At 35.2% G+C, this 14644-nt stretch overlaps 1 protein-coding gene across 3 annotated transcripts in view; it reads left to right on the top strand.

Moving 5' to 3' along the window:
* The first annotated feature begins 1154 nt into the window (after positions 1-1154).
* The window catches only part of LOC111373390 (BEACH domain-containing protein C2), a 43981-nt gene continuing 30491 nt past the window's right edge, over positions 1155-14644 (top strand). For 2 of the 3 annotated variants that reach the window (XM_022995917.1, XM_022995918.1), the window contains exons 1-7: positions 1155-1356; positions 2072-4170; positions 4799-5586; positions 8759-9445; positions 11002-11136; positions 11891-11995; positions 12186-12299. In XM_022995917.1, coding sequence (XP_022851685.1) covers positions 2136-4170; positions 4799-5586; positions 8759-9445; positions 11002-11136; positions 11891-11995; positions 12186-12299 — 3864 coding nt within the window. In that variant the 5' untranslated portion in view covers positions 1155-1356; positions 2072-2135. The remainder of the gene's footprint in view (positions 1357-2071; positions 4171-4798; positions 5587-8758; positions 9446-11001; positions 11137-11890; positions 11996-12185; positions 12300-14644) is intronic. The other variant, XM_022995915.1, reaches the window with a different exon arrangement.

Raw genomic sequence — 14644 nt, 5'->3', positions numbered from 1 at the left:
CAGGTTGCGGATATGTGTATATTAGTTTTTAATCAAATGAATAAGGTCACAAATAAGAGTTCTTCATTGTTAGAACATCCTTGTCACATATATGTTCGATTCAGGTCACAGATCGTCTACCATGGTCACATTTAGATCATTTGACATCATGCAACATATTAGACATCAAATTATAAGCATATATGAATTTCCATACACATGGTTTTCACACCCAAAACCTTAGGCCATGCCCAATACCGAATTGACTTAAACCGATTAAAGTTCACAAATGTCTAGTACGTAAAAAACACTTCATACCAAACAATTTCGCATACTTACATTTCGCTAAAGTGATAAAAAAAAATGAAATAACCTTGTTCAACTGTCTTTTCCGCTCAATCACAGACACTGCGTATTTTTTCATTGGTTTTTCTTGGGACTCTCATCAGACCTCTTATTTCTTCTTCTTTTTGAAGTGTCTTTGACATTAATAACCCCTTCTACGTTCTTCGATTTTTCCATTTGAATTTGATTTTTATGGACAATGTAATAGATGTTGATGATATAGCGATACGCTGCACAAAATGAATTCAACAATGGTGAGAATGGAGAGTAACTAAACGGTGCTATCTGTTGGAGTCGTGGTGGATGAGTTCGAACGAAAGAGGGTTTGGAGATGTTATGAGGAATTGTGGGGAAGAGAGAGATAGACGGAGATAGGAGTTGATTAATATGGTAGTTAAGAAAATTGTAATTTGAATTATGATAATTAAGAAAACTCAACATTGTCGACTAATTATTAAATGATAATAAAGATATTTCACATTTAATAATTAAATAAAAGCCTGACTTATACATAAAAAAGAAAAAAGAAAAAACAACTTCCCCACGTTTTGCAATGCAACCTTCAAAGATCTCGAACAACGTAATTTTCACTTTTATTAATTATTAGGCCCTTGTTTGATTTTAATTACATTACATTACATTACATTCTATTTTTCTCTCTCCTATTTTCAATTACACAATCTTCCATAAAATAATATTACACGTAAATCAAAAAATTTTCTTTCTTTTTCAATCACTCATTTTTCAAAAAATACTATTCCATACATTAAATTTTCCCCGTAATGGGGGCCAAACAGGGGCTAAATAAGTGTTTCCCTTACGGGACATCAAGAAGCCCGTTGGGCCAAGAAATTAACACTGTAATGTTAATTATAGCTGGCTTGCTAGGCCTTTTCTCTCGCCTCCTATTTCGATCCCCGTCTGATTCAATTTTCCATTTCTATTATTGATTTAAAACATAATGTTTTCGTAATTAATAATCCAACTGTAAATTATTACTTGAAATCAGTGTTGTTTTCCCCATTTTTTAAGGTAAGAATCACTCAATAACATTATGCTTTTCCATGTTAATTTTTGTTCTTAATTGATATCCTCATAGATAGATTGGTTTTATAAATTTGGGATCTTTTGATTCTGTATTGGGAAATATATGATCGACGCTATAGCATAAGTTTGGCAATTAGCAATGCATGGTTTAAGTAAAGCTAGATCTGTTGCCAAGTATGCGTAACTTCAGTCTTGACTTTTATTGTTTCTACAAGTTTTGTTAATTTTGTGATTATTCTGTACCAAGTTTCATCTATTTTTTGCTTCTCACCTTATCTTTGCGAAAAGGGAAATTCTTATTTATTCGGTAAATCAATGTTTGCTTGTTGTGGTTTCAATAATTTGAATTGTTTGAATTCTGAGCTTGCATTGATCACCATCTTTATGAAAATCCCAATTTATGAATTTGCTTGATGTTGTGCTGAGCTACGGGGAAAAAGATTCGTATGAGTGGAAAAATCAATTAGTTTTTTTGTCTGGGTTTTAACAAAATGTTGAACTTCTAAAATTTTTGATTTCACTTCATTGCAGGATCTTACTGATGTTTCTTGTTGGTGGTTTAATTTATCTTCTCTTTTGAGTAAAGTTTCTACATTTATTTGTGATTTTGGCATGTCCTTTTCTCTTTTAGTGTTAACTGTGTTGCTTTTCTTTTTGTCCTTATTTTTTTAGTGATTGAGCACTTTTATGTTCTTTTCAGGTAAAATTACATTGTAAATGAGTTGAGGACTCTATAAGGTCAAGTAAGTGGTTGTAATTATAAAATGGAAGAAAAAGAAGAAACAAGGGACCGTAGAGGATTTTCTGGTGGGAATTCTGAAACTCGTGGTGAAGGAAATGGTGCAGACCATAGTGTAGGAACATCCATTACAGAAAAAGTTGAGATACATAGTAATATTGCAGATAATGAGGGTATCAATGTAGTTTTGGAAGGAGTTGATTCATCTCCTCCTCTTGTAGACGATGATCTTTTTGAGCATGTTCCGCTGAAAGAAAATAATAAAATTGCTGAGGATGTGCATGGGTCTTTTAGTCCAGATAATTTGAGACATTCATCTGGTGGAAGTGAGGAAACATTCGAGTTTTCCTTTGGAAACGCTTCGACCTCTGGATTTAACTCTCCCCATGATGCAGAGGTGCATCATAATCACCATTTTTCAAGCCCAGGGCCCCAGGGAGATTCGACTAATAACATTACAGTACCATCCTCTTCTGCTAGTCTTGATTCTGCTCTGCATTTCCATGTAGATAGTGGATACTCTCCTGCTGAGTCTCCTCAAAAGACCAAGCCTAAACAGGTTACGCTTAATGTGTCTCCGGAACTATTGCATTTAGTAGATTCTGCTATAATGGGAAAAACAGAAAGCTTGGAAAGGCTGAAGAATATTGTGAGTGGTGTTGAGATTTTTGGGAATGGAGAGGAGGCTGTTAAGATTGCTTACTTGGTAGTTGATTCCCTTCTTGCCACAATGGGAGGTGTTGAGTCTTTTGAAGAGGATGAGGATGGCAATCCTCCTAGTGTTATGCTGAACTCTAGGGCTGCCATTGTGTCAGGTGAGCTCATTCCTTGGCTTCCTGCTGTTGGGGATTTTGAGGATTTCATGTCTCCTAGGACTCGGATGGTAAGAGGATTGCTTGCTATATTGCGTGCTTGCACTAGGAACAGACATATGTGCTGTGTGGCTGGTTTATTGGGGGTGCTGCTTCACTCAGCTGAGAGAATCTTTGTTCACTATATTGGTTCACCGGATAAATCAAATTGGGATGGAACTCCTCTTTGCTCCTGCATTCAGTACTTAGCTGGTCATTCTGTTAGTCCAAGCGACCTGCATCAGTGGCTTCATGTCATTACAAAACTACTTACCACCCCATGGGCATCTCGTTTAGTTCTTTCTCTTGAGAAAGCTATGGCTGGAAAAGAGGTCAGAGGTCCTGCATGTACCTTTGAGTTCGATGGTGAAAGCTCTGGTCTGCTTGGTCCAGGGGACAGCCGATGGCCTTTTACTAATGGATTTGCATTTGCAACTTGGATTTACATTGAGTCATTTGCAGATAATTTAAGCACTGCAACTACGGCTGCTGCAATTGCAGCTGCAGCTGCTGCTACGTCAGGGAAATCATCTCCTATGTCAGCTGCTGCTGCTGCTAGCGCTCTAGCTGGTGAAGGCACAGCACACATGCCTCGGCTGTTCAGTTTCTTATCTGCTGATAATCAAGGGATGGAGGCCTATTTCCATGCACAATTTTTGGTTGTTGAATGTGGAAGTGGGAAGGGGAGGAAATCTTCTTTGCATTTTACTCATGCGTTCAAGCCGCAGTGTTGGTACTTTATTGGACTTGAACATACTTGCAAGCAGGCGCTTCTTGGAAAGTCAGAGAGTGAGCTAAGATTGTACGTTGATGGTTCCCTGTATGAAAGTCGTCCTTTTGATTTCCCTCGAATTTCAAAGCCACTTGCATTTTGCTGCATTGGGACTAACCCTCCGCCGACTATAGCTGGTTTACAACGTCGTCGTCGTCAATGCCCTTTGTTTGCTGAGATGGGGCCTGTATATATTTTTAAGGAACCTATTGGGACAGATAGAATGGCACGGTTGGCTTCCAGAGGAGGGGATATGCTGCCTTCTTTTGGCAGTGGGGCTGTGTCACCATCGCTAGCTACAAATAACCATGTCCAAAGTATGGCACAGGACAGTTCATTTCTGGATGCAGAGATTGCTGGATGTCTTCATCTACTATATCATCCTAACTTACTAAGTGGCCGGTACTGTCCAGATGCTTCGCCTTCTGGTACTGCAGGTATAAAGAGCTCTACATTTTAGGAAAGTTGAATCAGACTTAACACAATCTGATGGATCTAGTTGTTGTTTTTTATTTTATTCCAGCAAGATTCTACCACATCATGTGTCCTCTTGGTCTATAATCATATCGTGGAGCTTGTTTCTTTTCTAGGGTTATTAGATTCTTTTGACCTTTCGGATTCTTGAGACCATTTGTAGTAGGATAATGATTGTCAAGAATATACATTTTCCTCTCTTTGGGGTGGGGGGGGGGGGATTGATGTCTTTTCCAAAATATTTCTTTCCTTCTACATTCTCCTCTGTTTTCCTTTGTAGTCAGGCAGCCATTAAATATGAGGTTTTGTTATTGTTCTCTGTAATAAAATATCAACTGAACTATGTTGAGATAATGTGTGTTTGAGTTGAGTTGAGTTGAGTTGCTATTTTTGTGGTCAAGCTGACTGCTTCTGGAATTATTGATTATATTTGGGGCCTTGACTTATCTATTAGTGTGTGGAAACATAATACACTGCACCTTCTCTCGAAATCTATTAGGGTATCTCTAGAACAGAGTTCTTGCTTCTCCTCTTTGCATTGCCTTAGCTTGAAACACTTCTCTAATATCAACTGTGCTCCTTTGTACTCAGGCATGCTCCGAAGACCTGCGGAGGTTCTTGGTCAAGTGTATGTCGCTACGAGAGTACGGGCAACGGAAGCTCTGTGGGCCCTTGCTCATGGAGGTCCAATGTCCTTACTTCCACTAGTGGTGAGCAACATGCATGAGACTAGCCTGGTACCACTCCAAAATGACCTCTCTTTGTCATCGTCCACTACTACTCTTGCTGCTCCCATATTAAGAATTATCTCTTTGGCCATCCAGCACCCTGGGAACAGTGAAGAGTTGTGTCGCAGAAGAGGCCCTGAAGTTTTATCAACAATCTTAAAATATCTCCTGCAAACTATGTCGTTGCTTAACGTTTCAAATGACTATGGAGTTGGATATGAGGAACTTGTTGCTGCAGTTGTCTGTATATGCCAGTCTCAGAAGTTTAACCATTCACTCAAAGTGCAGCTTTTTAGTACATTGTTACTTGATCTCAAAATTTGGAGTTTATGTAGCTATGGACTACAAAAAAAGCTTCTGTCATCACTTGCAGATATGGTATTCACCGAGTCATCTGTGATGCGAGATGCTAATGCTATTCAGATGCTTTTAGATGGTTGCAGGAGATGCTACTGGTCCATTCGGGAAAGTGACTCTGTGAATACGTTTTCCATTAATGAGGATGCCCACCGTGTTGGTGAGGTCAATGCTTTGATTGATGAACTATTAGTGGTTATTGAACTTTTAGTTATGGATGCTGCTCCATCCGTGGCTGTGGAGGATGTTCGGTGTTTGCTTGGGTTCATTGTTGACTGCCCTCAACCAAATCAGGTATAATAGCCTTTTTCTTATATTAAAACTTGTTTTGTGCCTTCAATGAATCAATTCGATGGTGTTCGTTATAGTTACCTCTTGAGTTCTCATTGACAAACTTTTGACCGAGTGTTCTTCCCATAAGGGATCCCTTGCATTATGTAGGAAGAATATTACTTTATACAACTATTGTATCAATCTTATTGATTTTTTCAATCTTTGTGATCTTCGTCAATATCCATGATCTCTATCGTTGACATCCCTTCAAATTGATGTTGGATGATCAAGAAGCATCAATTTGTTGACAAGAAACTGATGTACTAAATAACTCAAAAACCTAATTCCAATGGGCAGCCGAAAAATAACTCTTTCATAATGAGGAGAAAAAAATTCATCTACTAGGAGCGTTTCGGGAAAAAAAAATGTTAACAACGAGAGGAGGGAAGGGGAAAATAGATATAGGAACTATCGAGATCAAAATAGGTTTGGGATGACTGGAATTGCACAGCACTCAATGCATCGAAGAGTCAGTTGTTGACAAAAATTCTATCAATCATCGATCACCAACCACAAGAGTCACACGTTAACAAAAATTTTGTCTACCATCGACCACCACAAGAAACCCCTACAAGAGTCACACGTTGATAAAAATTCTGTCAACCGTTGATCATCACAAAAAACCCATACCTGAGAGGTTGAGTTATGCCAAAAAAAATCGAGGATTTGAGGTAAGCTCTGATGCAATGATAAACGTTTAACATAATGATCTTTCCTTAAGGAATTCTTTGCATTCTATAGGAAAAGTATTAACTTATACAACTATGATATCATTCTATATATGGTAGATGTTATCAACCTAAATATGGAGCCCGTTTGAGCCACATTATTTGTAGAATAAGAATGAAAAATAGAGCCGTTATGGGCTTCACACAAGAGATAGAAATTCAAAAATGGTGGCTTGATGTGATAGATAACGGTCATATTTTTCATTTTAATGAGGTAAAAATGGGGCTCAAACAGGGCCATGGTAAATAGAATTATATACATAATTATGTTATTACATAATCTTAGTGATTTTTGTCAATCTTCATCAATCTCCATGATTTCGTCAATTTCCATGATCTTTGTCAATCTTATTGACACTCATATCAAGTTCTCAGCTTCAACTATCAATAGAATTTTCGTTGGTCCATGTTCGACACCTTAATAATTTTGTTTATTGATGCAAAATTGCATAATTGATCATAATCACCATTGACTAAGTGAATAATTTGTTAATTGATTGAGAATTACTTAATCTAAGGAGAACATAAGCTGAGCTGCTGAATTTTACAAGTCACAGAGCACAGTTTTTGGGTTGTAGTGTCAGATTTTTCCTTGAATGGTTTAACCTTCTGGCTTAAGGCACTTCTTAGAGTAAATATTTCAAGTTGGTTTAGATTCTGGTGAGGCATGTCAGCCTTTCATGCTTTATAACATAATTATTGAACATGTACTTGAGCAAATTGGAGGAAAAATACAATATATAGCTTAGCATCTCTTTTTGTGATATGTCATTAGAGATGCAAGAATTTTTAAGACTTCTTTACTCCTTGCTTTAGAAAAACATGCCATGATCTTCCCTAATTTTCGGTTGTATTAAATTGATATTACTTAATTGATGGGCTTTTAGATAGTGGCAATTAATTACTTTTGTGGCACAAAAAATTATTTCTGCCTGTGACTTGTTTGAAAGGGGGGGGGGGGGGAGAGAGAGAGAGAACATCCGTTTGTTGATAATAAATGCACTATGGAAAGGTCCAATGAACATATGGTCATGTTAATGTTCTCCTTCTTCTAACATGTTCTGCTAGAATCACATTGATTATGTTAGGAGGAGTTTCTTTAGGCTATTTGTTTGAAAATTGTTGTGAACGATCAATATTCATTTTCTCTGCCATCAATACTCATTTGAATATGTTAACCCCAAGATATAAGCAATTACTTAAAGATTTAGTTAAATAAAGGGAAAGACTAGCAAAATTTGTGACTTATTAGAGGTAATATATATACTTATTATATTCCTGAAATTTATACAATTGTCTTGTTTACCTATAACATTAATGGACAGGATAGTATGCCTGCTCAGTCCATTTGTTGAATGAGCAAAGATTTGAAGTTCGTGCTTTGTACATTAATTGTGGAATGAACAGGAATGTATATATATTTCAGTATATTCCTGAAATTTATACAAATGTCTTGTTTGCCTATAACATTAATGGACAGGATAGTATGCTTGCTCACTCCATTTGTTGAATGAGTGATGATTTGAAGTTTGTGCTTGGTATATTAATTGTGGAATGAACATGAATGTAAGCCAATTGCCATTATGTTCATTTGGCTAATTTGTTTTGTTATGTCATGCCCACAGTTGTCAAAGAATTTAATATGACACCTCATTAAATCTCATATTTTCAGTGGTCCTTTAGTTTTTGTTAACCCTTGCTTATAACAAGTTTAAATGAAGTCAACCACCTCGATGTTCACTCTAAATGACCATTTTTATTGAGTTGAATCCAACTTGTTTCTATATAGCTTTTTCTCCAAAAATCAACTACCTTTCAAAACTCAGCAATAAGCGTCTCCGAGAAATTCAAGAGTGAAGGTTGATTGCTTATGGTGTTTCGTGTTGTCATTCTTTCTGCAAGTTTTTGTGATAAATATTTCTTTATCAGTTTGTAGTGCCACTGTATCTGGATATGGAGGTACTTCCAACTTAACAAACTACTGCAGATGATTTTTTATTTTTTTTATTATTATTATTTTTTCCGGGTTAACAATGTTTATAACACGCTCGTGGTCAAATTGTTGGGCACCTTTGAAAAGTAGCATGTTAAGTGTAGTGCCTGAGAGTGCTTGCTTAAACCATATGGTATATGACTAGGTTATGTAGGTTTGCACTCCTAGTTTATATTTTCAGAAAGTATGCAATTAGTACCCCGAAAAAAAAAAAATAATAATGCAACAATCTAACTCAATGAATGCTGATGTAGTCTTGAACTTCTACGTACTTCAATTTTTGTAGCCTTTAGTGACAATAATGTATCGTCATTGTCTGCAAGTACTTGATGACAATGTTTTGATTTTTGTCAATCCAAATCTTAAGTATGTCTGACTTCTCTCCTTGAACTTATTCTACAACTTCTTCCAGGTTGTCAGGGTGCTGCACCTGATATATAGGTTGGTGGTTCAACCAAATACGTTCAGGGCTCAAACCTTTGCCGAGGCATTTATATCATCTGGTGGCATAGAAACACTTCTTGTTCTTTTGCAGCGTGAAGCAAATGCTGGAGATATAGATGTTCCAAACTTTTCATCCAAGAGTGATGAAACTTTATCATCCCAGAAAACCGAAGAAGATATTGGGGACAGGACTTCAGAAGACATTGGTTGTGATGATACAGGACCTATGGTTAAAAATGATTTAACTTCAGAGGCAAAGGCTCATGAACCCGAGTCTTTTGATGGCTCAACGATATCTAATTCTCGAAGGATGTCATCTATCCCTGAACATCCTTTTATTAAAAATTTGGGTGGCATAAGTTTTTCAATAAGTGCTGAAAATGCAAGGAATAATGTGTATAACATTGACAAAAGTGATGGTATCATCGTTGGTGTTATTAACCTCTTGAGTGCTTTAGTAATATCTGGATATCTTAAATTTGATAAGCCTGTTCCCCCAGATGTAACTAACAACATTCTTGGCGTGATTGAGGGAGGAGCTACCATGTTTGATGATAAGATCTCCCTCCTCCTTTTTGGTTTACGAAAGGCTTTCGAAGCAGCTCCAAACAGGCTTATGACGAGCAAAGTATACACTGCTTTATTGGCTGCCTCGGTATGTCATGTGTTGCATTTTCTCCTGCCTAGTTCTTCATTGTTGCAGTTATGTGTACATTTCTTTGGTTACCAAATTTTTGGGCATGTATATTGTGAATCTTCTACCGTGATTAGACTTGTGTTCAGTTTTCCTGTTTGGTGGGGAAAGGGTGGAAGGTGGGGGGATTAGTTTTTTATGCTACTGCTATTTTGTTGCTGTTCTAAAACATACTAATGGCACATAATCTGCTTTATTTCTTTAAATCTTCATTCACAATGTTCTTATGTTGTACTTGATATGATCTACTTAATATATTCTAGCTGACTTTTGACCTCGAAGGTAAAAGAATAGGTGCACCTTTAGATGATAGGATACTGATGGAGGGTCTTGTTGTGGTTACCGAAACCTGCTATTGTGTTTAAGAATATGATGCATGGTTATATTAATAACAACATTTTGCTCTGTTATGCGTGGGGGAAAACTGAAAAGTATTGCTATGTTGTGTTACAAATAATTACTATGAGAGGTGACAATGCTTTAGGTCACTGTGATAGTTTTTGCCATTGTTTTTTTCTTTTCTGAATATCAGTATCGTGATGCTGTGGTCTAAGTGGGTCTGAATTTTTGCCCCCCCTCTATTTCTCATTAGGTTAATGTACCGCTTATGCATACATTTGTTAGTTATGATGCACAACAAAGAATCTCTATTGCTCTCGATAATAAATGACAAGATCATATACCTCTCTTTTTTTCCATAGTTTTTTAATTAATTACCTGGAATTATTGTCTTTCCCTCTGTCCCATGCTATATTTCATTTTTTTTGGTATTTCTTTTTGGGTTTTGTGTCACAAAGCAGTCACTCACTAAAAGTGGAAGCACATAATCATTAAATTCTGAAATTACCATTTAGCACGTGTAATTTAATATTGGGAGAAAGTGATGCCCACTTGTCAAACTCATTTTCTACACTATTGGTTATGAGTTCTCAAAGATAACACTGCTTTTCTTGAATTTAGAGCCAAGAAGGTTTTACAGGTCGTGTGGATGGAGCCATGGAGGAAGTATAAATGTTGTTCAAAGTGAAGTTTGGGAGGAACATTTGTATATTTTACACTAAAAGCAAAATTGAAGAATTGTAATATGAGATCATTTTTTGAATTTTGAGTTGTTGATCGCTCAGAGTAGCTGCAGCCATTGATCATTGATTAAAATTGAGACCTGAAAGAATGAGAAATTTTTTTCTCTTTGTTACTGAATTTAATATATAGTTGTTTCTGGACTTTTCATAGTAATAACTGATTAAAAATGATTTTTTTTCATCGTATTTACTTGTTGCGAGTTGTTCAAATGACCTTTCATCTGTAAATGATAGAACGTTAGTGCCATTAATGATCTAGTGAGTGGATGACATTCTACATGATAAGAATTAAGAGTCCATCCAACGTAAAATATTTTGCTGAATTTGAGTATCTGATAGAGCCTGGATATGAATGATAACCTACATTTCAAAGAATGTTCTGTTAATTCTATTTATACAGGGTTGCTAGATATCTGAGATTCTTCTCATTTTCAGATAAACTCATCTTCAACAGATGAAGGACTATACTTGTATGATTCAGGTACTCGCTTTGAGCATCTGCAACTATTGTTGGTTCTTCTTCGTTCCCTCCCATACGCATCGAGCTCGTTGCAAAGTCGAGCATTACAGGTACTTAATTGTATTATGCAAATTAAATAAAGATAAGAATATCTGATTGCAGAACCAAGAAGTCATAGGCTGTTTCCCGATTCTATTCTCTATCTTTTCTGGTAAAAAGACTTGATAGATATTTGTGTTTGGCTAGGGGACAGGACAAATTTCATGCTGATTAATGTTAATGACAACGGTTTCATATAGAAATGTACAGCTTGATAAACCACCATGCCAAGATTTTACAGAGAACGCTTAAACAGTGCATATTCTAGGTTTTCCCCATTTTTGTGTGTTAATGATCTTTCTGTCTGCTTTTGATGTTGGAAGTGTGACAGGGCTGTTGATATGCTAGTCATAATTGCTCATTTAGTTGACTTTTGGCTCATTAATATTTCACAAAACAGAGCAAAGAAAGATTTGTCAGGCTAAACCCCCACCAACATTCCCTGGTAGTGGCTAAAACTCACTAAGGTTGTGTTGATGTTTTGCTTTAAAAAGAAAAAAAGAAGGACGTGTCATGCTAAACATTTTCTCATCCCAACATTGATTTATGGTTTATTTGAATTTTATTTCGGTTCCATCAATGTTATGAACAAATTACATTTATGGTGATATAATAATGTGAATGTATTAATTATTATAACTTAGAACAATTATGTTACTCAAGTTATTATTTTTCACAAAATGAACATAAATTATTTGTTGCTTTGTTTTTCCTTACCACAGTCCTATGGTTTTTTTAGTTCTTATACTTTCTGTTTGATTTCAGGATCTTCTGATTTTGGCTTGCAGTCATCCAGAAAATAGAAGCAGTCTTACTAAAATGGACGAATGGCCTGAGTGGATTTTGGAGATTCTAATATCTAATCATGAGGTAATGCTATCAACATTAGTTTTCAATTATTTATTTATTCTTTTCTTGCTATTGCAATCTGAATGTGAAAGGATGTCATATGCTTGGTAGGAAGAAAGTCTTTCATGTAGTAATGGTAACGCGTGTTGTTTATATGATGATTGATGTCTCTTTTCCTAATTTATTAAATTTCACTTGCATGTTTGTACAGAAAAGTGGAAGTAAAAATAGGAATTCATCCAGCACGAGAGATGTAGAAGACTTTATACACAATTTCTTGATTATTATGTTAGAGCATTCTATGCGCCAGAAGGACGGATGGAAGGTTCGAGTTTTTTGACTCTTTTTTTTTTTTGCATTATTGACTACCATCATTTCCGAAAAGAGTTAGGAGATAGAAGTGGCTCGGCTAGGACATAAACAAGTGAGAATAAATTAAGATGTTATTGAAGTTTGCAATGTATGCAAATAACTAAATTAAAAGGTGAAAATGGCGACTTTTTGTGGAATATATTGTGGTAATGCAACTGAACAATCAGAGTGTTTGGAAAGAAATACTGAATATGATTTGAATAGAGATTTGATCTAGAGAGCTTAGCACTGTACTTAGTTAATACTTGTCGCTTATGCTCCTTTTGATATGCAAAAGTAAATGCAGTTTTATCTTCCTCTAAATAAAACGTGCTAATTGAATTTCTGGAGATAGAGTGAGATAGTAATAAACAAAAAGTTTTTGATAAACATTCTAATTAATTTAGCAACCATAATATCTAATTTTTCTTTGAAGGAAAAAACTTTCTGGTCGAGCTAATCTTGGATTAAAAAATTTATTTGTTGCTAGTTATTGAGATGCCTACCTAATTGTTTTCAGTATGTCTTTCTGGCAAAAAAAAAAAAAAAAAGTAAATAAATAAATAAAATAAAATTGTGCTGTATTTTTCAATGCTGATGTACAGAGTCTTTCTTCTTATTCACTCTACTTTTCTGAAGTAGAAGAACGAGTAACGTAATTTCAAACTTTTCTTTGAAGAAAAATATTTTTCTCTTCAAGCTGATCGTTGATTGAAAAATTTATTTGTTGTCTAGTTATATTAAGTTGCCTACCAAGCTGTTTTTCGTATATCATTTAAAAAAGAAAAAAAAAAATGTCGCCGTATTTTTTAATGTGGATGTATGGAGTGTTTCTTTTACTAGTTCTACTTTTCTAAAGTATCTTCTCTACAGCCATGCATATCTAAGAATCAAGATGGATGGTCATAAATCTTATTTAGCTATAAACCTTGGGGCAGAAGCAGAATTGAAATTTTTGAAACAAGAATAAAGTTGAAAAACTCGAAAATTATAAAGAATAATTTGATTGTAATGATTTGTGTATTAAAAAGTATATAAAGCTTTTGTTTATATAGGCAATGTAATTTCTTAATCCTAATGACTAAAGCAATTGAAAGCCTAAAAGGAATAAAAAAAAAAAATGCAAAGAAAGAAATCTTTTTACTAACAAGTAAGAAAGAATTCTTATTCTAAACAAAAAAGAAGAAAAGAGATAAAATCTTATTACAAAATAAAATTCTCTTCTAAATAGGATTATCCTACATCATTCTCTCTCACTCGAAGAAAACTTGGCCTCAAGTTTGTTTTCGAAAGAGAACATTCATTGGTGGATATTATTAAAATATTTTTCTAGTATCAATTGTGAATGAAATGTTCATATATGCAGGAAGATCAATCTTGTAGACATTATCTTCAATTTTTTTCATTATGTTAAATGGATCAATATTCTTTCTTTGGTTTATGTTCCGATGAGAATGTGTTCTTTCATAGATGTACTATAACTAAATCACTTTCATTGAACCATTTCAGTCTTGATGTAGGTCAAATGTAGCCTTGTACTTAAAATTGAGAGCCTTTAAATTCTTCCTTAACTCTGGTGATTTTTTTATTTATTTTATTTTATTTTTTTAATGTTTCGGCAAACTATTTGGCGGTAGAACTAATGTCAAGAGTTGGAGGTAAACTAATCAAATCCACAATATGTATAGGGCATTCATGTAAACTATCTCAAACGTTGTTCATTTGGTTGAACGATTTTGCATACTATTAAAAGCAAATTAAATATGTGGTAAAGCTACATCTTATTGCTTATGCCTATCCTCACCAAAAATTGAATAATGTTACCCAAGTGTGTGATTAGCCACTTCAGTTTTTCCATCAATTTTTAGATGACTGGCGTTGCTATATTTTAATATATTGTCAAATTTCTTCTGAAACGTCCTCCAAAATTGACTTATAAATTAGATATCCCTATTTGGAGTTATAGAACTAGGAACGCGTGATGATGAACCTCCCTAAAAATAATTTTGCAACATGAGAGGTCTCAGACGTCTTTTTGTTGGAAATAAAGTGAACTATCTTGGAGAACTGATCAACTACTACAAAAACGAATCATATCCACACTGAATCCGAGGAGTCTAAGACCAAAATCTATATTCAAATCTTGCAAAATATTTTCTGGGATAGGCAAAGGAGTGTAAAGGCCATAGTACTGTGTGGCCTTTAGCTCGTTGACATATAGGGAAATGTTGAACAAATAGACCAATGTTTGCTTAAATTGAGGCCAAAAGAAACGTTCTTCTACCCTGCTAATTGTTTTATCTCAACCAATGTGTCCAC

Source organism: Olea europaea, unplaced genomic scaffold (assembly GCF_002742605.1).
Source record: "Olea europaea var. sylvestris unplaced genomic scaffold, O_europaea_v1 scaffold112, whole genome shotgun sequence".
NCBI lineage: Eukaryota > Viridiplantae > Streptophyta > Magnoliopsida > Lamiales > Oleaceae > Olea > Olea europaea.
The sequence above is the reverse complement of the archived record's forward strand: the minus strand, read 5'-3'. Positions and strand labels throughout refer to the sequence as shown.